The sequence below is a fragment of the Panthera pardus genome, unplaced genomic scaffold, assembly GCF_024362965.1.
Source record: "Panthera pardus isolate Hobbes unplaced genomic scaffold, ASM2436296v1 HiC_scaffold_1, whole genome shotgun sequence".
In the NCBI taxonomy this organism is placed as follows: domain Eukaryota; kingdom Metazoa; phylum Chordata; class Mammalia; order Carnivora; family Felidae; genus Panthera; species Panthera pardus.
The window spans coordinates 9011631-9037600 of NW_026526654.1; the positions used below are offsets into that span (position 1 = coordinate 9011631).

The window sequence follows — 25970 nt, forward strand, 5'->3', positions numbered from 1 at the left end:
CTGGAGTCCCAGGTTGGAGGAAACCTTTCTCTCTGCCCACCGAGGTTCTCCCTGTGACACTGGACTCACAGAGAGATTAACAAGAGAGTTAACACCTGTGGCATATGTCACGCAGGGGACACCTCAGTGACGGCTTGCTCCAAGAGCAGGCTGGACAGTCTGTGTCCAGAGCAGCAACCAGACGAGGGGGAAAGAGTTTGGGCCTCCAAGGGTGGCAGACTGGGAGGCGAGCACATGGGGGTTAGTGGAGTTAGGGCTGTTTGTGCAGGACTATCCTGGGGGCACCCCTCTGACCTCCTCACCATAACACCTCCTGAGCGAGGGTCCATGGCAGCCTCTGCTCCTCAGACATTTCCTGGGCTGCAGGGGGCAGGCAGCCAAGGGAGCTCTGGGAAGGCTTCTTCCTGCACCTGCTGGCACTCACTTGCCTCCAGCTCAGAGCGGCCTATTCTGAGGCAGCCTGTTCTGAGCTCCCTGGGACCAGACAGATGGGCAGGCTTTTCTTCTCCTAAAACCTCGAATCAAGGAGCAGAATGGGTAGCCCCAGCCAGGTCCCATGTGAGGCTTTCCAGAGGAAATGTGGCACGTACTGACCCGCTGGAAGGAAGACAGCATGGTGTTATTGGGTTACCCAGTTACCTGTTCTGGACGATGCCTCTGCGAAGCCTGGCGGTGGTGGTGGAGAGCCCCGCTTGTTGTTTCGGGGGTTTGTCCCCTCGTGTGACTGCTTTTCTTCTGCGTGTGTGTTGTAGGGAAGGTGGCCATCCAGAAGGAGGACCTGCCCAAGTACCACAACAGGGACACGTGGTTCCAGCTGCAGCACGTGGATGCAGACTCTGAAGTGCAGGTGAGGCCTCGGTGGGGCCTGTGGGAGGGGCTGCGGGGTGGCTGCAGAGACAGATGCAGGACTGGGATCCTAACAGGGAGTGATGGTTAGCAAGTGAGTCCTCTTATCCACGATGCGCCTAGGCCTGTTCACTGTGTTCATTCTTTCGGTTATTGTCGCACTTTGACATGTGTGAAGCATAAAATTGGAAAGGACAGTAATTACACAGAACTGAAGGTGAACAGAAAATATGGGCAAGCAAAAGCAAAGCTGGGGCAGGAGCGAACGCACAGCCTCGCACTGCGGGTCCCAGTTGCTGGAAGGGCCCGCGTGCATTTCCAGCTCCCACATGTAGCAAAGGAGGGTTTGGAGAGAAGGGAAGTGACCAGTCACCGAGTTTCCTGTCGTCTGAAGCGTCCCCTGGGCTCTTCTCGGCCATGTGTCATCAGGGACTGACCCCCTGCCCCGGTGTGGGGAGGCTGTGGGGTTCCAGTTCCCAACCCTCCCTTCTCTGTGATGGGGCACTGCCCATGCCCACACCAAGCATCTGGGACAACACACGCTGGGAGGGTGGCCCACAGCCTCTCTTCTCCCTCGACCTTGCTTGTGTGGCTTCCAGCTGAGCTCCTAAGCCCGCGCTGGTGTCTGCAATCCACAAGCGGGAGGATAGCGCACCGCTGTGACACCAGGACATGGGAGCACTGTCGTCAGCGGTCCTGGGAGTCGCCAGGGCTTGGCCAGGGTATGGGAGCCAGCACAGGGTCTGGCATAGGCAGGCCTGGATCCAAGCCCAGTGCCCCCATCCACCAGTGAAATACGTCGGCGGGGCCCCCAGCAAGCCTCGTTTCCTCATATGTAAAATGGGGTTCTGTGAATACTGGACGGGACCTGATGTGCGGCAAGGTGGTGCCTCGGACAGAATCCCCAAAGTAGGTAGCTGCTGAGCACCCCGCTCTGCCCGGCACATCCCACCCACAGGCACCTGGCCCGGCATTTGGGGCCCTGGCTGGCTGCTTGTCCCCACACTTCCTTGTAGACCCTCAGCCTTGGTTGAGCTGTGAGGGTGAAGGCAGAGCGTCCAGTTTCCATGTGCTGTGGGGCCCCTGGTGGCCCCTGCGATCAATCCACAGACTTGGAGAAAGAGGCAGGGGGAGGGAAGGGTTGAGGAGCTGAGCCCAAGAAAGATGTTGTCTCAGTGGCTTACACTGAATTCTGGCCAAGGGGCCCACACGTGCCGCAGAAATCAGTAGACACACAGCTACTGCAGAATCCCCATGTGTGCCCAGATTCCAAGAGCAGCTGTAGCAGTGACAATGAGCTAATTAACACCAGGAGCACACGGGCTGCCCAGAAACCCCGTCTGCAGACGGAAGGCTACAGGGCCACGTGCCATTCCTGCCTTTTGATTTGGCGGTTTCCCCATGACTTTTGTTCAGCAGTGGAACAGGCTGTGGCGGTGACGAGGACTCCTCCGCCAGCAGCCGGCCACGATGTGTCTTCACTGCGTTCTTCACACTGGGCCAGCCCTGGTTTAAGTCTGACTTCATTGTCAAGTGTAGCTTTTCTTTTTTCTCCCCTTGTTTTTAAACTTAACTTTTAATTTTGAAATGCTTACAGATTCATAGACAGTCCCAGAAAATAGTACACAGGCAATGATGATTAGCAAACTGTGTGCTCTCCTCTTTATCCTTAAAGACAAAACCAAGTGAAGAAAGGCCTGTGTTCCTTCATGCCGTTTTCCTCATGGCAACATCCTGCGTAACTGGCCACAGCCGGGACACAGACATTCTGCAGTGCACAGACCTCAGATCCCACCACTTTCACATGTCTGCACACATACAGTGTGTGCGTGCATGTGCAAATCACATGTGTATCCCGTGCATTTCATCATGTGTGGAGGTCTGTGCAACCACCACCACAATCAGGGTCTAGAACCACTCCGTCACCACAAACCTTATAAATGCGGTGTGTGTGTTGATTGTACTGTGCTGTGTGGAGCATCCAGACTGTTTCATAACTGGTGCCTTTCATGTGCCTGTGGACCAGGACCTTGTCCTCCTGAGCCCGACCCTTACACCCTCCAGATGGGGTGTGCCTGTAGCTGGGCCAGCTTCCTAGGGATCAGCGTTACGAGCAGCAAATGGGTATTGCTGGTACTGGGGAGACAGAGGAAGGACTGTGTGTATTGAGTGCCCGCCAAGGTCCAGGCCCTGTGCTGAGGGTTTTATTTAGGGTACTTCGATCTCAGAGTACCTGCCTAGGAAGCGGTCATAACTGTGGAGGGAGCAGTGGTCCCTACATTCAAACTGGCCCGTAAAAGTGCAGCACAATCTTTTGCCTACAGCTGCTTCATCCTGAAATGTCTCATTTACAATTTTTAGAAGGGCAGAGGATGGTATATGGTTTCTTGAATCCATCGGTTCTGCAATTCATATGTAAAGGCATGTGTCAGAAAGAAAGTGCCAGAAAACTGGGGCCAACAAGAGATCAAGGAATCAAAGTAATGGGGGGAAAGGCAATTAAAAATTTCTTGATTCCTTCTGGAACTGATGTTTGTTAAAGTCTCTGGAAAATCACTTTATTCACAAGAATTAGTTGCTCTGTTCTTTCCCTGACCCTGGGTGAGAGGATCAGAACCACGCGGTTGGCAGGGACAGGTGCTTCTCCGTATTGCAAGGGGAGGGAGTCGGTCCCCACCCATCACCTGAGCGGGCCCAGGGACCCTTCCCCAGCTCCTCTGAGGACACCCGGCTGCCACTGAGCTCTGCCACGTGCTCTGTGGTCTCAGCAGACTTGCCGTTGAAGTGTGCATCCAGAAAACTCTGACAGCAAACTCTGGCCGTCTTCCAGCACCTTTAGCGTGGCTGGAAACCCCAGGAATTTCGTCTGTCCTCTGTGTCAGACAACCCTGCTTGAAGGACTTGCCAAGAGCCAGCAGCTGTCTGCATTGAGGGCCCAGCTCTGAATCTTCCTGTGGGTTTGGGGAAGTGAGGGAGGCAAGGACTGGCCTCCACGTGCCGTTTCTGACTGGTCCTTGGCTTCTGTGTTCACGGGAGTCTCGCCTGCTCTCAGCGCCACCAAGGTCCGAGTGCTTGGTGACCAGGGGCCCTCCTGTGCGCTGACTCCGGCCCCGACCTCCAGGCGTGCGGACCGGGGCTTGACCGGGAGGGTGCAGTCTGCTGCTGTCATTGCAGCCCGTGGTCGAGGCCCTCTCTCCAGGCCAGGGATCTGATGCTTTCCTGAGAAAAATGTGTGGGAACCACTGTGATTTTCTTTCTTAGGTGGTAAACTTTTTCAATTTTATGTTCGCAGAAAACTGACCAGAAAGTAGAAGGGACTCCTGTGTCCTTGCCCCACTAGGCCTCTATTATTAGTATCCCTGTGGCGCATTAGCTGCCTCCAGGAGCTAGAGTATAACAATACGAGAGATTCTTATCCTCCATTCACGGAGGGTCATTCTTTGTCCTGAGTTCCACTGGTGTGACAAAGGTGCCCCCGGAACTGCCGGTTCAGAACCCACAGGATGGCTTCGCGGCAGCACCAGTGATGGCCCCTCTTTCATTCTGTTATTAGTAATTTGTGTTTTCTATTTTCTTAGCCTAGCTAGAGGTTTAATCAGTTTTATTGGTCGTTAAAAAACAAACAAACAAAAACAGCTTTTGGTTTTGTTGATTTTTTTCTATTGATTTTCTGTTTTCAGTTTTGTTGATTTCTGCTCTTGCTCTTCTCTTTCCAGTTTCCTTAGATTATTGAGGTTAGATCTTTTGTCTCGAATGTGTGCTATAAATTTCTCAGCAAGCACTGCTTTCACTGTATCCCACACATTGTGATAAGTTTTATTTTCATTTTCACTTATGAAAAGAAATAAAATCAAATATCTCTCAGTTGCTCTTGAGACTTTTTCTTTGGTCTGTTATTTGGAAGTATGCTGTTCAATCTTCAAATATTTGGGGATTTTAAGCTGTCTTTCTGATAGTGATTTGTATTTCAAGTTCCGATCCAAGAGCAGACATTGTGTGATTTATGGCCCAGGACTGGCCGCGCTGGTGGGTCCTGATGTGGATGGGTCCCTCTCTGCAGCGGGACAGGGTGTTTATGGGCAGCGGCCGGCCCGCAGGTCCGGGTGTTCATCTCCCAGTTGCTTTTTAAACTTCTTACTATCACCGTTCACATTGAATAAAAATGGGAAAAGCTATGCAGTCAGCATTTTGTAACGCGCTGCTCCAAGGCTTTTCTCCTCACAGATGCAGGGCCCTTGGGCGGAGTCCTCAGGGGGCCTGCCCAGCCGGGCCCCACCTCCTGCCCTCAGCTCAGCACGTGGGGCCTGTGACTAGGCCTCTAAGTGGGGAGCCTCTGCTGAGATCAAAACAAGCCCAGGGTCAGATTCTTCGAGGGCGGGGTGGCATTTAGCGGGTGTCAAATGCTGTGCAGAGGCGAGCTGGAGAACCCACACTTCCTGTCTGTCCGGGGGGGGTGGAGGGTGTGGCGCCCCCGTGCCCCTGCGTGTAGGTGTTTGTGGCCGGGTTGTTTGTGAGGGCGGTGGTGTGTCACCCACAGGGCACGGGGCACGCCCTTAACCTGTGTCTGGCTTCGGATGTGAACTTCTGAACTGCAGATTTATTGCCTTAACTTTGGGAGGAGGGGGGAGGAGTCCTTTCAGTGATGTTCTGAGTTTGTACTGTTTTGTGTAACTTCGACCTGTCCTCTCCCTAGTCTCCCGAATATGGTGGCAGCATGCATTAGCCAACAACATCTACCCTCTCAGTGGGAAGGTGCTTCCCCTCAGCATCTGCCCCCTTGCTGGGGAGGTGCTCCCCTCAAAATCTGCCCCCTGGCCAGGGAGGTGTTCCTCTCAGCGTCTGCCCCCCTCGGTGCGGAGGTGCACCCCCTGGAGAGGAAGCTCAGCAGCGGAGCAGCGGGGCCTGCCGTGTGATGTGCGGGTCCTCTTCTGGGACAAACCAGAAATGGGGCTGTCGGTCGTCGTTGGTGGGGTTGTCTCAGCCCGGACACGTCCCCACTTGTCAGAAGCCTCTCAGAAGTAGTGATGTGATCTCCGAACGGCCGTGGGGACTTTGTTTCGCGGCTGGGAATGCAGGTTGCGGGCGTTAACCGGGAGCAGCCTGTTAGGGGTACGTCCTTCCTCTGCTCCCTCAGGTGGAGCATTTGCCGAGTGGTCGGGTTTGAAGGGTGGCGAGGGGGGCGTGGGCGGCGTGCGGGGCGAGGGGGCATGGGTGATGTGCGCGACTAGGGGAGCGGGGGAGGGGGACATGCGCGACGAAGGGGCGTGGGCGACGAGGGGGAGTGGGTGGCCTGCGCCTCGCACTCTCACCTTGGCAGATGGTAGCGCCTGCCTCAGGGCGCCAGCGGGGAGCCCGGAGCCTGACCCGGCTACGCGCAAGGGAGCTGCAGGATGCGGCCCGCCAGGGTCACTGCTGGCAGCGTGGACGTGTGTTTGCCGCACCTGCAGAGCCGGCGGCACCGAGCCCCCCCCCCCCCCCACCCCAGGCTGGGTGGATGGGGTGGTGTGCGTCCTGGAGCCTGCTGTGTGCACGCTTGTCATGGGAGGGGCGCTCTGGGCCAGAAGCTCCCAGGGCTTTGGGAAGGGCCTGTTGACCCCTTGGGAAGCGCGGTGCTCAGGAGGTATTCCTGGAGTTATGTGCGTGGCCGGAGCCCGTCAGCGCCTCTGCAGATACGGGGTCAGTGCCCTGGACACCGGATGTTGCCCAGGGTCACGCAGGTGTGATGCTGCTCTGGACCCATCATCCATCACTTCCCCTTCCTGAGACCATTTGTCCTGCAGGTGAGGGAAGGGCCAGAGAGGGCAGCGCCTGGGGCACATCAGGGGCACGTCAGGTCTCCCGTGTCAGTGTCGTGGGTGAGCCAGAGGACCCGGGAGGCTGGCCTCAACGCCGCTGGGCAAGCAGGGCCCTGTGCAGGTGTCTCCGCAGCTGCAGGAGAACCCAGGAGGCCACTGGGGGCGCTGCTGAGCAGTCCTGCCTATGCTTTCCTCCAGTCCATCCATCCATCCATCTGTCAGTCTGGGGCCCTGGATTCTTCTAGCACAAGGCAGCCTTCAGAGGGCCCTCCCCAAGTTGCAGAGTCTAGAAGTTTCAGTCAGAAGGGACCTTGGAGATTATCCAGCTCAGCCACTTTTCTAATTAAAAAGAGCGTTAATTTTAACATTGTGTGTACTCCTAGAAATATGTCAGTGTGTCACACCTGCTGCTGTTGCATGTTTCTTAGGAACAACCTCCTCTCTTCTTCGCAGTCCCCTCTCCTCTTCCCTCTCCTGACCCCTGACCCCTGATGGTAACCTGGTTGGGTCCTCCAGCTGGGCTGACATTGGCAGAGATGTAGATGCAGGCAGAAACACAGCACTGGTCTTGCTCTCAAAATTCCAGCCACCTCTGCTCCCCTGTCCTTCAGAAGCATCCATGGGCATTAACTTCCTGCCTGGGGCACAGGACTGATTTCCCCTGGCATGGTGTCCAGGCCACACACACACAGACACACATGCACATGTACTGAGGCGATGGGGCAGGTGTCTGACGCAGGCATCTGTTGTATGAAGGGACGCAGATAAAAGCAAGCAAACATGTTGGGGAGGCTGCTTTCTCTGGCACCTGTTCCTTGTGCCTTTTGACTTCTTTCTTCTGAAACAGCGGTCTGCTGTCCTTAAAGCTGGGATTGCAATGTGCCTGTTGGGTTGGACCCTTTAACTCGGGGGTAGCCGTGCCTCATCTGGAGCCCTGGGATCTGAGTAGGGTGGGGGCAGCGCTGTGGATGCTGCATGCGGTCAGACACAGCTTCACGTTTATGAGCAGAGACTCTGGGGAGCTCTCCCCTACGCGTGGCCAGCCCCTCGTGACCCTGTGTCCTTATGCCTTTCAGGGCAAGGTCCACCTGGAGCTGAGGCTGAGTGAGGTCATCACCGACACGGGCGTCGTCTGCCACAAGCTGGCCACGCGGTAAGACATGGACACCTGGTCTTCGTGAAGTAGTAACTCTGACCCAGGACGGGTCCTTGTTTTTCAAACAAATGAGTCAGAAATCCCAAAGTCGGTGATTCCCCACAATGACAGTGTTTTTAGAGGTTCTGGCACATTGTTCTTGAAATCCTCAGTAAAGCAAATGCTAGAGGTAATGAATTTGGCTTTTGTGAATAGCCATACTTACTCAGGGGGACATTTAGGCAAAGCGGGTGCTGTCTCACCCAGGGCAATACAGGTGAGGAAACAGTGCAGAGGTGTGTCTGAGGCCTGTCGGCAGAGCTAGGGCCTGAACTCAGATCTTGCACTCCGAATCCAGGGCTCCATCTACCCTGCAACGCTTGGTGAGTGTGAATGTCTGTGCACGTGTCTAAGCAGGTGAGGCTCTTGACATTTAGGGTCACGGATCCCATAGAGGAGGGGGCCGAGGACTCTTGGGAGACGCCCGGACACACGCACAAGCTCACATTGTGTGCAGGGTCCTTGCCCTGTTACCCCAATGAGACCTTGGGGCACACACACCCTGGCCAAGACCCTGTTCTCTCACTGCTTGCCCCATGGGCCCCACATTTGTTTTTACCGACGACACCTGCAGTAGTTGGGGGTCCCGTGGGAGGGCGTCAGAGTGCCATCTGGCCCATCTGTCTGTGGCTGGCATGTTTGGAGCCTCTGGTATGTCCTGAGTGAAGGGCGGTGGGAAAGGAGTCTCGGAAGAGGAAGTGAAGAGTGAAGGTTCACAGAAACCAGGAGAGAGACCAGACGTTTCCGCGTGCTTCATCTTAGGAGAAGACAGTTTCCTGAATTCATCTCTTAACCATCTCTGGCAGAAAGGGCTTCAGTGAGAATGGGCGAGTTCCACTTTAGGATTGTGCTCCCTGTGTCCCTGCATAGGGCCCAGGGTGGGGGCTCGAGGAGGATCCTACATCGTCTGCCACCCTGGGGAGCCCTGGCCTGCTTCCCACAGCATTGTTGGAACCTGTCATCTGGTCACTTCTGGCTGCAGGGGGACACGCATGGGAATGTGTGTAGGACGTGCACAGGACTTGGTATGGGACATGGGGAGGACACCGTGAGCTTTGTCCTTCGCTGCTTCTGTGCTCCTGTTCTTGAAGTAGTTGCTGTGCTCTCAGACCCTGTAGCAGGGAGAGAGAGTTGCCTGTTTCCTTGTTTATTTGTAGGCTTATCTCACCGTGTTCCAAAACAACTTAAGGCTGTTCAGAAAGAGCCTTACGTAGGATAAGAAGTGCGCTTTAGAGGTTGGGAGACAGAATGGACCAGGCTGGGCAGAGCACTGAGTCAGGAGGGTGAACATAGGAGACATGGGCCAGGATTCCTGTTCTGACAGCCATCCCGTCCAGCCTCATGTCCAGGTGAGGGAGGGTGGAAGTAAGCTGTTTCTCTGGGGAGGACACAGAGCCGTGGTCCTGTCCAGGGAGAGGTGGGGGGAGTGGGCCTGATCAGAGGACAGGTGTGGTGCCCAGAGCAGGAGACGGAGCGATACTTCACAACTACCCACCCTGCCATCCCCACCGGTCCCCACCCACCCCCAGAGTTCCTGCCTTCCATGTTGTCCCTGCCAACCAACCGCGGGAGCTCCCCAGACACTGCCTTCTGGAAGTCTCCTTGGTTAGAGCACCAGGGGTTTGCCTGGTTCCTGCATCTTTGTGGTGGGATCCTGCCTGCTTCTTCCTAGCGTACACTAGTACGCACACTAGCATACACGCTAGCACACATGAGTACACACTGATAGATGTACTAGTGTATACTCTACATACACTAGCGCAGCAGCGCATCTACTACACATACAGGTACATGCCAGCCTATACGACTTCCCACACCGGCAAACATGCTAGCACACGCTGACATTGCTAGCACACATGAACACACACTAGTACATATGTTAGGATACACTGGCGCACGCTAGCATGCTCATTAGCGCACACTAGCACGTACACTGGTACACCTGCTAGTACACATGAGCACACACACTCGTCTACATGCTGGCGTATATACACCCTATACGTATATGTACAAAGCAGCACACCCATTGGCACATACTGCCACACACTAGTACACTTTGTTCAGAGTTCCAGGGCACAAGGGTCCCCCATAGGGGTGCAATGAGGGAGAAAGAGGCTGGGGGTGCCACAGAGTCCCACAGGGGCACATATCCTCCAATCACATGAGTCAAAGGTGTCTGAGGGACCAGTGACTTTTCTTTCTTCACTTTGCCTTGCACTGTAGATTTTTCTTTCGCTAGGAAATATCCTTTACATACCATAAAATTCAGCATTGTAAAATGCACACTCAGTTGTGCAACCGTCACCACTAACCACTGTCTAGTTCCAGCACATTTCATCACCACAAGAAAGAAATCCCATCCCCAGGAGCAGCTGTAACCCATACTCTCCAGCCCTTGGCAACCACTGACCTGCTTCCTGCCTATGGATTTGCTTATCCTGGATGTCTCACATAAACGGAGTCACATAACGTGTGGTTCTCTGGGACTGTCTTCTCTCACTGAGCATGATGTCAGCAAGTTTCACTCATGCAGTAGCAGGCATCAGGGCTTCAATTATGTTAGGGCCGAGTAATGTTCATCGTGTGCGTACACCGCATTTTCTTATCATCGTCCATTCGTAGACATTTGGGTTGTTCCCACTTTGAGGCGATTGTGAATACTGCTGGGAACATTCTTGTATAAGCGTTTGTACAGACTTGTTCTCATTTATCTTGGGTACGTAACCTAGGAGTAGAATCAGTGCATTATATCTTAACTCTGCTTAACTCTTTGAAGAAATGCCCGACTGTTTTGTCACAGTGGTCGCCGCATTTACACGGCCAGCTGTGTGCGACTGCTCCGATCCCCCTGCATGCCTGCCAACCCACGTGATTCTCCATGTTTGTTTTTGCAGGCTCCTGATGGGTGTGAAGCGGCGTTGACTTACGTTTCCCTAAATGACACTGACCATCCTTTCTCGTCCTTGTTGGCCAGCTCTGTTTCTTCTCTGAAGAAATGTCTGTGCAAGTCCTTTGCTGATTTTTTCGTTGGGTTATTAGTGTTTTATTGTTAAGATGTAAGATTTTTTCGTATATTCTGGATGCTAGGCTTTTGTCAGATACATAACTTGAAAACATTTTTTGTCATTCTGCTGTCTGCCTTTACTTTCTTGGTAATGTTCTTTGTGATACAAGACTTTTAAATCTCAATGAACTCTAAGTTATCTGTCGTTTCCTGTGTTTTAGGTCCAGATCTAAGAAATCATTTCCTAATCCAATCTAACATTTGTACGGTTTGGGCTCTCAGCTTCAGGTCCTCACCACGTTTGGAAGTAATTGTTGTATGTGGTGTTAGAAAGGTGCCAGCATTGATTCTTTTGCTTTTGAATATCCAGTTGTCTTGGCATCATTCTTTCCATGTGAATTATCTTGGCATTTTTGTTGAAAACCACTGGGCTATGAATGGATGAATGTATTAGTTCAATAGAATAGTTCAGAACCTATCCCGTTGACCTGCATGCCTGTCCCTATGCTGGTACCACCCAGTCTTGGCAACTTTCGATTTGTGGTACATTTTGAAATCAAGAAGCGTGAGTCTCCATCTTGGTCCTTTTTTTTTTTTTTTTTGGTGACTTGTTATCCTGAGCTCTTTTCATTTCCATGTGATTTTTAGGGTCACCATGTTAATTTCCACAAAAATAGCAGTTGACATTTTGATCGTGATTGTATTGAATCTGTCAGTTTGGGGAATTAGCAATACTAAACCTTCCAACCCCTGAAACACTGCCTTCCCATTTGGTTAGCTCCTCTGTAATGTTTTTTAAAAATGGTTTTTTTTCTCTAAGGTCATTAGAAATGTCCCCTCTTTCATTAATAATTTTAGTAATATGAGTCTTCTCTTTTTCTCAGTCAGCCTAGCTAAAGATTTGTCAAGTTTGTGGATCTTTACAAAGGCCTCGCTTTTGGTTTTACTGATTTTTCTACTTCATTCTCTCTGCTATGGTCTTTACTATTTCCTTCTTTCTGCCTTTGTGGGTTTTTTGCTTTTGTTATTTCTTAGGGTAGAAGTTAGGATGATCGATTTGTGATCCTTTTTTCTTTTTTAACGTGGGCATCATGGCCACTAGGTCTCCTCTGACATTGCAGCCATTTTGTATTTTATCACTTTCTCCCTTAGAGCTAAGTGTGTTCTGTGCACCTGGGACTTTCCACAAACATCCCTGATTTGGGATGGAACAGGAGACAATGGACACTCTATCAAGTGTAAAAGCCTCAGGACCCCAAATCCTGGTGTCCAAAGACAGCAGAATCTCCCCTGGCCATGTAACAGCCTGCAAACTCTGACTTTCTCTGCTATCACCTCCTGTGTAAGATTGGAATAATGGCATCTATGCCGGCATATGTGCAGGAGCACACGCGGTTATTTGTGTGCGTTCTCCCCTTGTGCCCTGGCATCTCAAAGGTTGGCAAGGGCTTGGGCCAACCTCACAGTGTGTTCTGGGCTCTGGAGAAAGTAAGAGCTGGGACGATGGGCCGTTGAAGTCATTTGGGCAGAAGCAGATTCATTCCAATACGCTTCTCTCTTTGCCTGAGAATCACCCCAGGCCCTCCCTCCTGCCTGGCAGCACCATCACCGTGATTTATCCCCATTTTCTTCTCTAGAACGTGATGGGGATGCGTTCTCAGCCTTCCTGACACATGTCATTCCCTTACTGCAGGGGTGTTACTTTCCTAGGGCTGCTGAGGCCAAACACCACAATCTTAAGTGGCTTAACTCAACAGAACTTTATTCTATCCCAGTTCTGGAAGCCAGATCTGCAATCTGGACACTCCAGGGGACGGTCCCTTCCCCCGACCCCTTCCGCAGCTTCTCGGGCTGCAGGCAGTCCCTTCCCTCTCTCCTCCCCCTTCACGTGACCCTCTCCACTGTGTCTGTGAAGCTTCCCTCCTGTAGGGACACTAGTGATCGAGTTTAGGGCCCACCCTGAATCCAGGATAATCTCATCATCTCAAGATCCTTAGCTGGATTACATCTGCAAAGACCTTTTTCCAAATAAGGTCACATCTCTTTTGGGGCCACCACCCAGCACACCACAGCCAGTAATTCCTACTGGGGCCGGCAGTCCACCCACCCAGAGGCTGCAGGACCAGCACTGTGAGGTCCTTCCCCACTCCCGTCACCTCTCACCTGGCCTAGGTCGTCTTTCATGGGGTGCCTGGGGGTGTTCTGGCCAGGTTGAGTTCTCTCTCCCTGCTTCCAGCGTATCCCTCTTTGCTGCTGGCACACCCTTCCCCGTCGGGAGCACCCCTCCCCACCAGCCGGGAGCATTGTTCTCCACTGGGAGAACCTTCCCTGCGAGCCGGGAGCACCCTTCCCTGGAGCCGGGAGCACTCTTCCCCACCAGCTAGGAGCACCCTTCCCCGCCAGCCAAGAGCACTCTTCCCCACTGGGAGAACCCTTCCCCGCAATCTGGGAGCACCCTTCCCCACCAGCTGGGAGCACCCTTCCCTGCTAGCCGAGAGCACCCTTCCCCACTGGGAGAACCCTTCCCCGCAATCTGGGAGCACCCTTCCCCACCAGCTGGGAGCACCCTTCCCTGCTAGCTGAGAGCACCCTTCCCCACTGGGAGAACCCTTCCCCGCAATCTGGGAGCACCCTTCCCCACCAGCTGGGAGCACCTTTCCCTGCTAGCTGAGAGCACCCTTCCCCACTGGGAGAACGCTTCCCCGCCAGCCGAGAGCACCCTTCCCGCGAGCTGGGAGCACCCCTTCCCATTGGGAGCACCCTTCCCTGCCAACCAGGAGCACCCTTCTCTGCTGGGAGCACCTCCCTGCCAGGCTGAAGAGCAAGGTGAGGCTGTCTCTCCTCCAAAACCACAGTTTGTCCCGTGAGTGCTTGCAGTTCTTTCCTGAGGGTGTCCATTACCCGTGTACACCCTGGAGGCTTCGGGAGGCTGGAGGCTCATGGCCCTCACCTATCCTGCGTCCTGCTGGTAGTGGCTGTTATCTGTGGGCTTTCTTATCGCCTCTCCCTGACCTGCCTGGGTGGTGCCGTCAGTACCCAGGCTTCGTGTGGTCATGTGGACGGAACACCTGCTGGACTTGCTCACGGATACCTCCCTGTTCCTTCCACACATGGCTTTTCCTGATTGTAACCCCTCTTTTTTGTCCTGTTCACTTGTATGTCCAAGTCTGCTGGCCTGGACGCCTGACGAGGCCCACATGGTTTGGTGAGCCACCACCTTCATGTTCTCGTCTGTATGTGGATGTGGCATCTGCCAATCCCCATGTCACACAGATGCCTGTGCATGATCTCAGGCTTGGACTCTAGGGCCTCATCTCATGCTTTATTTTCATCCCCAACAAAGATTAATGTACCTTTTTATCACTCACTCAAAAATATTTCATGAACCCCTGCTGCAGGCTGAGGGCTGTTCCCGGCCTCCCGGGGTCTGCATTCTGGCTGCATGTCAACACGTGAGGGCATTGGCATGTCACTGCACTGGAGACAAGTGTTGGAAAAGCTGGCAGGTGTGAGCCGGCCTGTTGAGCATGGAGGCAGGGTTCTGAAGCCATTTGTGCAGTGAATTAAGTAGTCGATGTGTGTGATCTGCAAGTATCCGTGAGACCGCTGAGGTCTACGCCAGGGCCAGTGGACATGATGTTGTGCATCGGGGGCGATTGCTCGTGGACATTTCTGTGGACCATGCACCGCTTCCTTTAGAACAGTGGTGCGTGTGGGCAATGTGCAGCGGCCATGTGTGCCAGAAGATGAGCGGGAGAGAAGACACGTGTGCACTAGCACTCGGCTCTGCTGGCGCTGCACGAGACCTCTGCTCGCCCCTTTCCACAGTCCTCCCTCTCTTGTCCCTGCAGAGCATCTTTCTCTTGCTGTCCCGTGGTCACCTGCTTTGTCTGAAAGCAAGGGTTCCGCACTTTCCTGCCTTCACGCTCCAGCGCCTCCCAAGCTGACGAGAGTCCTGCTGGCAGCAGCGCGTGCTGACCGGCCAGGGCCCTGCTCATGTGGCCAGACTGCAGGGCTGATGGCCAGGGGAGCAGGCACAGGCCGCAGGCAGCCCCACCCCCAGGTGCGCCCCGGTGGGGAATTCCAATAGCACCTCAAATCTAGCAGAGATCTTGCTTTCTGTTATTAGGAAATTACAAAAAGAAAAAAGTAGCCAACAGGCTATTGATATGTGGCTCTTTCTGGAGGCAGGAAGCCTTTCAAGCTGAAGTGTGAGGGCAGAGGGCTGAGCAGATGGCAGGCTGGTGACCCGGTGACACCTTGTCACTGCACGGCCAGCGTGTCTCCAGCTCTCTCGTGCCTGCACACTGCCCAGTTCAGCATTTCCTCCTTGTGGGGCAGGCAGCAGAGGCCCCAGCATGTGTCCACATGGAGGGAAGGGAGAAATTGAAATGAGTTTGAAGCTGCAGGCTGTCACTCCAGCTAAGAGGCATAACCATGCGTTAATGGTCAGTTTGAAGGTAAAATCCTATAAATGTTAAAATACACACAAAATATTGTACTTGGGGTGTGTTAGATTCCGGCTCAGTTGACTGTTTGGGTCACTGTATGTTTCACAGTGCCTTTCCAGGACCTGGTAAATATTTCATCCCTTTCCGTTATTTATCTAGAACTTTCCGAAGCATTTGTTGAAGTTGTTTCAAAGAGAATGGGCCTGGAGACACAGACTGTGTGTGAAGTAAAATGAACCTCGGCTTCGTGTGCCTCGGGTGGTCTGCAAGAGCCCCCTGCCAGCTTGTGTGCGGGGCTGTAGCCGCAGGAAGCTGTCTGCAGGCGAGCGCAGGAAGGCTGGCGTCCTTATTGTGGTTCCCACTTGTGGCATGCCGGATGGGAGGGTGTTGATTCTTTCCTCCGAGGTGTCTTTGTGTGACTGCAGTCAGCATCCAACCCTCGTTTTGAGTTAGAGAATAGAGTGTTTCTCAGACTGGTCTCTTGGAGAAGGAAAGACAGCAATGTTCACTGCTCTAGGGTGACCGCTGCCCACATCTGGTGGTGCTTCCCTAGGATGTAGATGTGAGAAAACTTGCTTTCAGTTTGATGCTTAGCGATGCCATCTAGTCCATGGCCATGAAAACCCATTATCTCTGAGGCTGCAAACTGCGGGCATACTTGCCATGTAAACCTTCTTGATAACAAGTGAACGTAATAAAAACGTGTTTGCATTAAATGAGTTGTTTGCTCAGGGAGAGAGCTCGGGCCTCCCCGCACACATCCTGAGCAAGCTGCCTCCCCAGCGTCTCACAGCGCTGCTCCCTGGGGGCCTCCTGGCTTCTGACAGGCGATCCTGGTCCTTCTTCCCGTGACCCAAGGCCACCTGCTCTCCAAGACCTCCAACCACCCGAGAGGTTGACCCCGACTTGTACTTCTCTGCCCTTGTCTCCAGTTTATTTCTTCCCTTGCATGATCACACGTGACAGTTGCATGTCACGTGTTTATCGTCTTGTATTTGCTGCCGAGCCGGCTGAGCAGACCCAAGCTTCAGATGTGAACCTCTGACTTCCTCACAGCTGCTCGCCCATTCGGGGAGATGGGCCTGAGTGGAGAAGAGCTCAGCAAATATTTGATGTGTGATGAGTCGATGGGCGAATATATGTTTCTGGAATGATCAGTCAGTGAAGGGAGGAGGGAAACCAGAGACCAAGTCAGTAATCTGAGAGGGAACCCTGGAATGGTCCATAAAGTAGGTAAAAGAGAGAGCTGAAAGACCAGGTACAGCTGATCGGAGTAACAGGGCAGTCTGTGAGGCTCAGCCCACCCAACGGGCTCCACCCGCGGTGGGAAGTGGGAAGAAAGAAGAACTGTGTACAAAAGTGCCCTGGCCAGGAGAGGCGTGGCACGCGCTCCGGGCGCACAAGTACTATGAAGGAGAAACGAAGGAAATGAAACTTCTCACCCAGAAAGAAATACTCTATTAAGTGTTAGAGGCTAAAGCATTCCTGAGAGGGGCAGCTCAGATTGCTCAACGTAGGAAGGAATGAGAAGCAGGTTGGTTTCCGGCTTTCCGGCACCAAAGAGAAACGAGCCCTGAGATGTCGCAGGGGAGACGGTGAAAGTGATGCCCCTCCATGGGAGCAGGACTCCTGCTGCGAACTGGACCCTCCCCCACCACAGTCAACTAAAGAGCCAGATGCCGTAAGGGTGGAACATTCTGGATGGCGGGCAGTCGGCAGTTCAGCTCTCTGACCCCAAGTAAGGGAAGCAGACAGGGAGGCCACAGTGGTCCTGGTTTTGTCCAGGAGCTGTGTGGGTGGCGAGGGGCAGGGGGAGTCCCAAGTGGAGCCTGGAGGCAGGTGGGGAGACAGACTGCAGCTGGGGGCCTGAGCCGCTATGGGTGTTTCTGGAGAGGAGGGGCCCCACAGCGCTCAACAGGCCTGTGTGAACCCATAGGGCGAGCGCCACGGGGTCGGGCAGAGCGTGGGGTCTGTGGATCCAAGGGGCTCTTGCGGCCCTGGGAAGCACTGATTCTCCGCCAGTGGAGATCCTTGTTCCCACTCGGCACTCCGCACAGAGCCTGCTGGTGGGGCCAGCCTGTCCTGGTGCCTATCCCGACAAAGCCTCAAACAAGAATGGCCATAATCAGTGTGCAGCAGGAGATCGCTAACTGCCAAGCAGCAGGAGGCCCAGCAGCCTTGTTCTCTGGAACGCGGCGCATCTGGATTCCAGCAGCCTGAGAGCCTAACATCCAGCACGTGCTCCAGCCTGCATGCCAGGAGCAGGACGGCATGCCCCACAGCCCGGAGAAGGGACAGTCCAGGGAAGCACACCCAGGGTGATAGGACAGAATTCATGGAAAAGGTGCTCAGAACTAGTGTGGCTGGCCGTGTTCCAGAATGCAAAGAGAACCAGGAACCAGGGCCTGCAGGTGGGATCAGGCGTGAGGAGACCCTGACACCGTGGCAGCTTCTGCTGCCGAGAAGCCCATGTGGCACGGAGGTCCCCCACCTACAACGAGGACACGCAGTAGTGTCTACTGTGTCGGGTTGCTGGGGAGGCGAGCTCATGAGTCGCGGAAAGCTCTGGAAGGTGTCACTCATGGGAGTCACCAGGAGGGTGTCCTGAATGCGGCACCACTGTCCCCTGCCCCCAGATGTTTCTGGATTGATAATCGGTGCACCCACCGCCCACTACTCTTCGCTAGACGGGAGCTCCGGGCATCGGGACCACCACCCAGAACTCAGGACGCTCGGCCCTGGGCTGTTGAGGCTGCTGTCGTCTCGGACCTCAGGGTAGCCCTGAGAAGCTGCCTGCAGGCCCCCGGCTCCCGCCCCTGACATTCCCACTCTCTCTGCAGCATCCTCGAGTGCCAAGGCCTTCCCATCGTGAACGGGCAGTGTGACCCCTACGCCACCGTGGCCCTGGCAGGACCGTGCAGGCAAGTACCATGTCTAGGCCTCTCTGGCGAGCTGTACTCCGGTGCGATGATGCTGAGGCCTCCTTGTTCTGGGAAGTGCAGGATGGGCCCTGTGGTGGAATATATTGTTCTGGCTTACTTTTCTTTCTTTTGTTGCCTTAAAACTGCTTTATGAAGAAAGCCCTTAGCTTCTTCACACTGGGTATTCTTGGCTCAGTAAGGGTTCCTCGTCTGCAGGCTGTGGCCGGATGGGAGTCCTGCTTGGGAGGCAGAGGCATGGGCTGCCAACATGCCATAAGGGTGGAGGTGCTGACATGGGAAGGTTGGGGAGGGGTGAGATCAGGAGGGAGAGGGAGAGGGGAGGTGTGTGGAGTTTGGGGACTGAGGAGGGAGGGGTCCGGCCAAGGTGCTTAGGGGGTGTTGGGAGGGTAACCAGGCAGAAATATTTACAAGACAAGAGAGGCAGTAAGTTATGGGCGAGAGATTTGGCATCAGCAGCATCGGTTTTAACCTTCACCCTTCCTCCCTGGTTCAGATCAGAGGCAAAGAAGACGAAGGTGAAAAAGAAGACCAACAACCCGCAGTTTGATGAAGTGTTTTATTTTGAGGTTGGTGTTTCAGTGCCACAGATGTCACACTGAGACCCTGTGGGAGGAGGTGGATCTGACAGGCCTCAGGCAGGGTCACCTTCCTTCCATAGGTCCCGCAGTGACCTCGCGGCACACGACCCCTCCCTCCTGCCTGTGCTGCGTTCGGAGGAACTTTCCTCCCCTCCCCAGTTCTGATCTGAATGCTGACAAACTGATACTTTCCAAGTGATCAGGATTTGGTGGTTTTCTATTATTTGGTTGGTTTGGTTTGTTTTTTTTTTTTTTGCCTGCTTCACTAGTCTTTCCTGAGCTGTGGAGGGACACTTGTTGACCAGAAATAGTGAGGGGATTTGAAGCAAAAGAGGAAATGTATTTGCTTTTTTTTTAATGTTTATTCATTTTTGAGAAAGAGAGAGAGACAGAGCATGAGTGGGGGAGGGGCAGAGAGAGAGGGGACACAGAATCCGAAGCAGCTCCAGGCTCCCAGCTGTTGTCACAGAGCCCGGCTTGGGACTCAAACTCACGGACTGTGAGATTGTGACCTGAGCCAAAGTCCGAGGCTTAACCGACCGGGCCTCCCAGGTGCCCCAAGGAAACGTATGTGAACAAAGAGACCCCTTGGCTGCCTCAGAACTGTAAACCAGTGAAATTAGTGTGATGGAAGCCGTGAGGGCTGAGGACCGGGAACAGAGCAGGGAGCAAACGCAGATGCTTCAGTTTAAACGTGACCCGTAGGAAATACATTGAGGCTGATGTGCTCCCATCTGTAAAGGTCTCTTGCACATTTCCTACACACCAGGTCCTGGGCAGCCAACGTGGCATGAGGCCTCCACTCCTGTCTTCGTGAGCTTGCTTCCATGCAGAGAGCACACAAGTGGGTTCCTGCACTTGCTCAGTGCTGCTAAGTCAGTGGCTTTGGGGACCAGGAAGCAAACAACTGGTGAAATAGAGCAAGTCTTCGCAGACCAGGGACCCTTGAGTAGAGTCTGGAAGGTGCATCATGAGGCTGAAGGAAAGAGTGTATTGAGATGTAGAGTGGGGCTGGTGCAAGAAGGGGGAGTTTGGTAAATGACGCTGGACAGATGGGTTAGAACCAAGCAGCTCACGGGCAGAGAACCTGGACCTTTTCTGACCGGTGTCCAGAAAGCCCATGGGTTTCTGAAACGGAGGAGCCAGGCTTCTTGGGGCAGCTGTAAGAAGGGGTATTGGGGTCAGAGTGCTGAAGGCAAAGCACCATTTTCTGTCCCAGAGGACATTCTTGTTTCATAGCCGCGTGAAGAAAATGGTTTTTAAGAGACTCAAGATCAGGCAGGAAGCTGATGTTGTCAACCTGATTTCAAGGGGGATCCATGCCAGGGCTCCAGAGACAGGGAGGGATCTGGAACAGAGAATAAGGAACAGTTTTTAATATGAAAGCATTAAAAGCAGCCAGAGCCTTCGATATCTAGGCTGCCTAGAATAGTTAAATCAGCACTTTCCAAACTTGTTTTAATATAACACACGGTAAAGCCATAGGCTTTTGCTGCAGCCTGCATCACCCAGAGAGCTACGTCCACTTCTGTGGGCTTGTTTTCTATTTCATATACCCATATTTCACTCATTAATGTGGGCCTCATTTCCCTAGAGTAATTCAGTAAGCCCCAAGTACAGGTGAGCACAGGGATAGGCCTACCTCCTACAGGAACCCAGGGCAGGCCTAGATGTAGGCTCTCAGGCTGCACCTGCCTCTCCCATGGCCTCAGACCACAGGACCTTGGAGCATGCTTCTGGCTGGACTTTATGGTCTTAGACTCAAAGGGCCAAGCCCTGCTCAAAAAGTATACCCCGTGGCTGGTTCTCTGTGCATGCCTTCTGCTTCAGCTTGCAAACAGCCCCACAGTTCTGACTCACCCTGAGGCTGAGCTCCTGGCAGAAGGAGCAGGGTGTCCCAGTGGTGGGCTTTGGGCTGGCACACAACCTCCTACAGGAGTTTCAACAGGAAGTAGCCTCCAGACCAGTTTGTCCCAGGATAATGGCTAGACTTACATAAAAACCCTTAAATGTTTCATTGAAATTATTTAAAATTCTATCAAAGCCACATTCATTCACTCAGTGGATACATTAGGTGCCACGCAGGAACCTCATGGCCACCATACTGGAAGCCAGACAGCAAATGATAGACCTTATCAGCACTGTGAACCATATCAGGCAGTCGAGACTCTGAGGGGCTTCCTGGAAGAAGGGGCATTTCACAGTCACCTTCAGGCTTCCCAGTGAGGAAGAGGTCCAACGGTGAGCCAGGCAGGGGGTGCAGGTTTAGAAAGACTCCCCCTATGCTGGGTGAGGGGAACTAGTGGGGGCTCCAGGGGGCCTTCAGAAGGCTCAGCTGAAGGTGGATGTGGCTGAGGCCAGGCTAGGCTGTGGATGGACGGGAGCCCTGCTCAGGAGGCAGAGGCATGGACTGCCAACATCCCATAAGGGTGGAGGTGCTGACATGGGAGGTTGGGGAGGGGTGAGATCAGGAGGGAGAGGGAGAGGGGAGGTGTGTGGAGCTTTGGGGCTGAGGAGGAAGGGGCCCGGCCCAGGTGCTTAGGGGGTGTTGGGAGGATAGCCAGGCGGAGCGTGTGGAGTGCTGGCACAGCCCTGCCTGCTGCGCCCCAGCCGCCTGGAGATGGGGCTCAGGGTGTGCCTGCAGGCTGGGACCCCACCTCAGCTCTGGGTGTGGGGCCCCTGGCCTCTTCCCCTGGGCCTGGGGTGGCCAGCCCGTGGGGGTGCTCAGTGGGCAGTGATGTGGCACACACAGGCTTCCGCCCGTCTGTCCCTCCAGGTGACCAGACCCTGCAGCTACAGCCGGAAATCCCACTTTGACTTTGAGGAGGAAGACGTAGACAAACTTGAAATCCGGTGAGCGAGAATTGGGGTTTTGAGGCTCCTGCTTGGGGGTTGCAGTCTGAACTCACCTCTTCTGTTTGGTTTTCGTTTTGTTTCTACAAATAAGGGAAAGGAGAGAGAGGAATTTTCAATTTTCTGCTAATTTTAACAGTAGGACACTGGGAGTTGCTTGAAGTAAGAGCTGTAAACTTCCCAGCTGTTGGGTGGTGGCTGAGAGGACATTTACTTAACCCAAGGGACAAATGTGGTTTTGGAGTTCACGCTGCAGTATTTTTTCAGAGGCGAGGTCAAGCTGCTTAGTGTGTGTGAGGCTCCGTCCACCCGGTGGCCTCACCCAGCCTAGCACGAGGTCCTGTTGCTTTCGGGGTGCTCACGGTCAAGCCCATGGTGTGCACAGGCTGCACGAGAGGTCCCCCGGCATCCATTCTAGGGGCTACTCCGAGGCTTCATGCCCACTGGCTGCAGCCCCTGGGAGCCCAGCCTCTCTACGGCCTCCCTCCCAGCGCCTTGTGAGACCATCACCTGGCGTCCTTTCCCATCATCCATGTTTAGGTCTGACCTGCTCACCAGAACCTGAGGAATTCTTCAGATCTGACATGGTTTGCAATCTGCCTTCCTGTAGGGTCAGGGCTTCCTGAGGGGCATGAGATGTGACTGGACATACCACAGACGTTCAACTGGGGGGCACCCTGGTGTCTCCTGAGCCTCCAGTGACAATTCAGGCCTCTGAACCATAACCAGGCCATGGGGGCAGAGGGTGGGGATTGGGCCAGTGGGGGCTGTCAGGTGTGGGGCGTGGACTGAGGCCCCTCCCTCCCCCACATGTGGGACCCCTGGCCTCTTTCTCCATTCCTCTTGTGGCTTCGAGTCCTGAGGGAAGCCAGCCTCCACACACTGGTCTTGGCTTGAGCACAGACTTAGGTTAAGTGTTCCATTTCCAAACACGTCTGCAAGTCCCATTGGGGGTCAGAGGTTCCCCCAGCTCCCCCAGACACGGGTCCCCTTTCTTGTTCAGAGAAAGAAGTGTTTATTATACAAGACTTGGCTTTAAATTCAAGAGTGAAGCCCTCCCTAGATGTCGTTTGTTTGTTTTTAAATTAAATTTTTTTTTAATGTTTATTTATTTTTGAGAGAGAGAGAGAATGTGAGTGGGGTAGGAACAGAGAGAGAGGGAGACACAGAATCTGAAGCAGGCTCCGGGCTCCGAGCTGTCAGCATAAAGCCCGACGGGGGGCCGGAACTCACGAACCGTGAGATCATGACCTGAGCTGAAGTCGGACGCTTAACCGACTGAGCCACCCAGGCGCCCCTCTAGCTGTTGTATTGTAAACAGACAAACCCAAAATATTTTTAAATGCTTCTCTTATTAAAAAGAAGAAAAGACTGGCTGGAAACTTTTTGGCCCATTGCTAAGGTGTCGCTTGGCAGATTAAAGGCTCTTTGTTTATGCTAAAAATGCCATGGGACATTGTTCCTCTCCATGTCCCTGATGCATCTGGATTCCTGTGGCACACCCTATACCCCCCAACGATGCCTGCGGCTCCTGCTCAGACCTCAGGGGCAACAGAGGGCTGGTATGGTCTTCCAAAATTTTCCCCGTGACCACCAAGTGTGGTGAGAACTGTAGACTTTCAGCTCATGGAGTAATCTCTGGTTACTGTGGGGGACACACGATGTTTGCTTGTCAGCACCCGGAAACACCGTCCGTCCATCCCATCCTTCCATCCCACATGTACAGTCACCATGGCCCCAAATCAGAGGGAACAGCGAGAATTCCACCCAAGTGAATGGTCTTCCCATCCTATTGAAAAGGCAGGAGGCCCCTTACCCTAACCCCAGGCCCTCGGCTCCTCTCCCTACCCCCCAGTCCCAGGGAACACATGTCTTCATTCCAAAGTTACATCCTGCGTTGACCTCACATCTCAAATGTACTCAGTCAGTGTGGCTCTTCATGGAGGCTGGCCTGTGGGGCTGAAGGCTCTACCCTGTCCCAGACCCTTCTGGGGAAGATGAGGAACACAGCGGTCGGCCTGCCCTCCCTAGGCCATCCCTGATGGGAGATCTGCGCCTCATTGGCTGTTTTTCAGAGTTGACCTCTGGAATGCCAGCAACTTGAAATTTGGAGATGAGTTTCTGGGAGAACTAAGGGTTCCGCTGAACGTGCTGCGACAGTCCAGCTCTTACGAAGCCTGGTAAGGTGGCTGCATGCCTGGCCCCATGCCCTCCTGGTAGGTGGAGGGACAGGGTGGCTGAGGCAGTGTGGAACAGCCAGAATGAGATGACACGGGTCAGCCCCCTCCTAGCCACCTCCTCGGTTTTGAACGTGCTCCCAGCTAGCTCTGGTGAGGTGAGAGGTAGCACACGGGTGCCGTGGTGGCTGAGGGCCTTGACCTGGAGAGCCCTGCTGCTCCAGGCTGCCCCGTGGCCCATTGTCACAGGTGTCACCTGCTGAGGAAGGGAACAAGGTGCTGTTTGAGACAGATCTCCCTCAGCTCGGCCTCCTGCCTCACTCATGTGTCCCAGGAGGCAGGCCTCACTACTCTCTGTCTTCCTCTCCTGTTTTCTCTGGGTACTTTGTATTTGGCATAAGGAATGTGCCTTGGTTTTATTTCATGATTATTTCATAAATCACTTTATATCACAGTGAATGTCATTACTGTGAAGCCACAGACACTCTCCTTTAACAGATACACAAGATGGGGACAAGGGGTGTCACAGGCCATATGCCACATACCAGAGCCCTGCACATCTACAAACTCACCGTGTGGGTAGATTTTTGTGTTCTGCCTAATGGTGGCTTACTGTCACCAGGAAACTAGAATTTGTGTCTTTAATTCTGAGGACAGCACCAGCACAGCCTTCAGCTGGCTTCTGGTTCCTGCTAGGAGCACTGAGGAGCTGAACTGTCCCTAGTTCTATAACCAGGAGGGGACATTCACATGACAGCCCCAGTGGACCCCTAGCCAGGTGCCTTGGCCAGACACAAGCTACCATACCCATGTCTGTCTGGCCCTTAGACTCAGAGCAGTGTTCCCGCATGGCCACACTGCGGAAGACCTAAGGGAAGAGCGTCCGGTTAGAACACAGCGAGAAAGTGCCCATGTACTCTGGTGCTTGGCCTGCCTACCTGCCCGGTCAGGCCCCTCGGATGCTCAGGGCCCCACACATTCCTTACAACAGCCGCAGCTTTGCTCCGCGGATTGCTAGCGGGGGAGCATTCATCACAGGACAGTTCTGGTACTGCAGAGTCTCCCCTTACTACTTACACACCTGCTTCCCCCTGCTCATCCCAGTTCCCTCCACCCTTCCCTACTTTCCCACCTTAACTTCTAGGTCTGTGGCTCTGCAGACTCTTCCCCCGTAGTCCACGTGTTGTGGGGGGTGCCCCGGGGCACAGACCCTGCAGGTCTCCATTGGAAAGGCCTCTGGCGGGAGGGGGGGGCCGTGGGGAATGACTGACCTCCCCCCCCCCCCCCCGACACACGGACCCTGCAGGGGGGGGTCTCCCATGACAAACATGCGGATCCACACACCCCTGGCACAGGGAGCAGAGAGGTGTCCTGCAGAATCGCCTTGGAGCTCCTTCCTACCTCAGACCCGGCACAGCGCATGACGGGCCACCAGCCAGAGCAGAGCCCTGGGCGCAGCCTGGAGGGAACCAGCCCCTTGGTGCTGCCGCCTCACACAGCCCTTTCCCTGTGCTCTGCTCCCAGGTACTTCCTTCAGCCCCGAGACAACGGCAGCAAGAGCCTGAAGCCAGGGGACTTGGGATCTCTGCGGCTGAACGTGGTCTACACTGAAGACCACGTCTTCTCCTCCGACTACTACGGCCCGCTGCGGGACCTGCTGTTGAAGTCTGCGGATGTGGAGGTACCTGTGCGCGCTGCGCCCTGGGCCACCTGCTACCATCTGCACGCCAGCGGACCGCCCTGCCCTGCCCCCCACCCCGGCTCCACCCCCAGCCCCGTGCCCACCCACCCTGGACCCCGGCTCAGCCCCCAGCCCCCATCCCAACCCCGGCTCCACCCCCAGCCTCCTGCCCCTCCCACCCCGACCCTGGCTCCACCCCCAGCCCCTGCCCCTCCACCCCCCCGCCGGCTCCACCCCCAGCCCCCTGCCTCCCAACACCGTCCCTCCCGATCCTGGCTCCACCCCAGCCTCTGGCCCTCCACCTCCAGCTCCCTGCTCCCGCCCCTGGCTCCACCCCCTGCCTCCCTGCCCCCCCACCCTGGCTCTGCCCCCGGACCCCTCCCCCAGCCTGGCTCCGCCCCCAGCCCTGACCCTGGCCTCTCCTGCGGGCCCGTCTCTGGCCCGACTC

The 25970-nt window shown here is 54.5% G+C and overlaps 1 protein-coding gene across 3 annotated transcripts in view; it reads left to right on the forward strand.

Moving 5' to 3' along the window:
- Positions 1-25970, forward strand: part of RASA3 (RAS p21 protein activator 3) — a 119771-nt gene that overhangs the window by 68588 nt on the left and 25213 nt on the right. For 2 of the 3 annotated variants that reach the window (XM_053907271.1, XM_053907258.1), the window contains 7 exons: positions 753-847; positions 7718-7794; positions 18132-18212; positions 18727-18799; positions 21588-21664; positions 23740-23844; positions 25366-25522. In XM_053907271.1, coding sequence (XP_053763246.1) covers positions 753-847; positions 7718-7794; positions 18132-18212; positions 18727-18799; positions 21588-21664; positions 23740-23844; positions 25366-25522 — 665 coding nt within the window. The remainder of the gene's footprint in view (positions 1-752; positions 848-7717; positions 7795-18131; positions 18213-18726; positions 18800-21587; positions 21665-23739; positions 23845-25365; positions 25523-25970) is intronic. The other variant, XM_053907294.1, reaches the window with a different exon arrangement.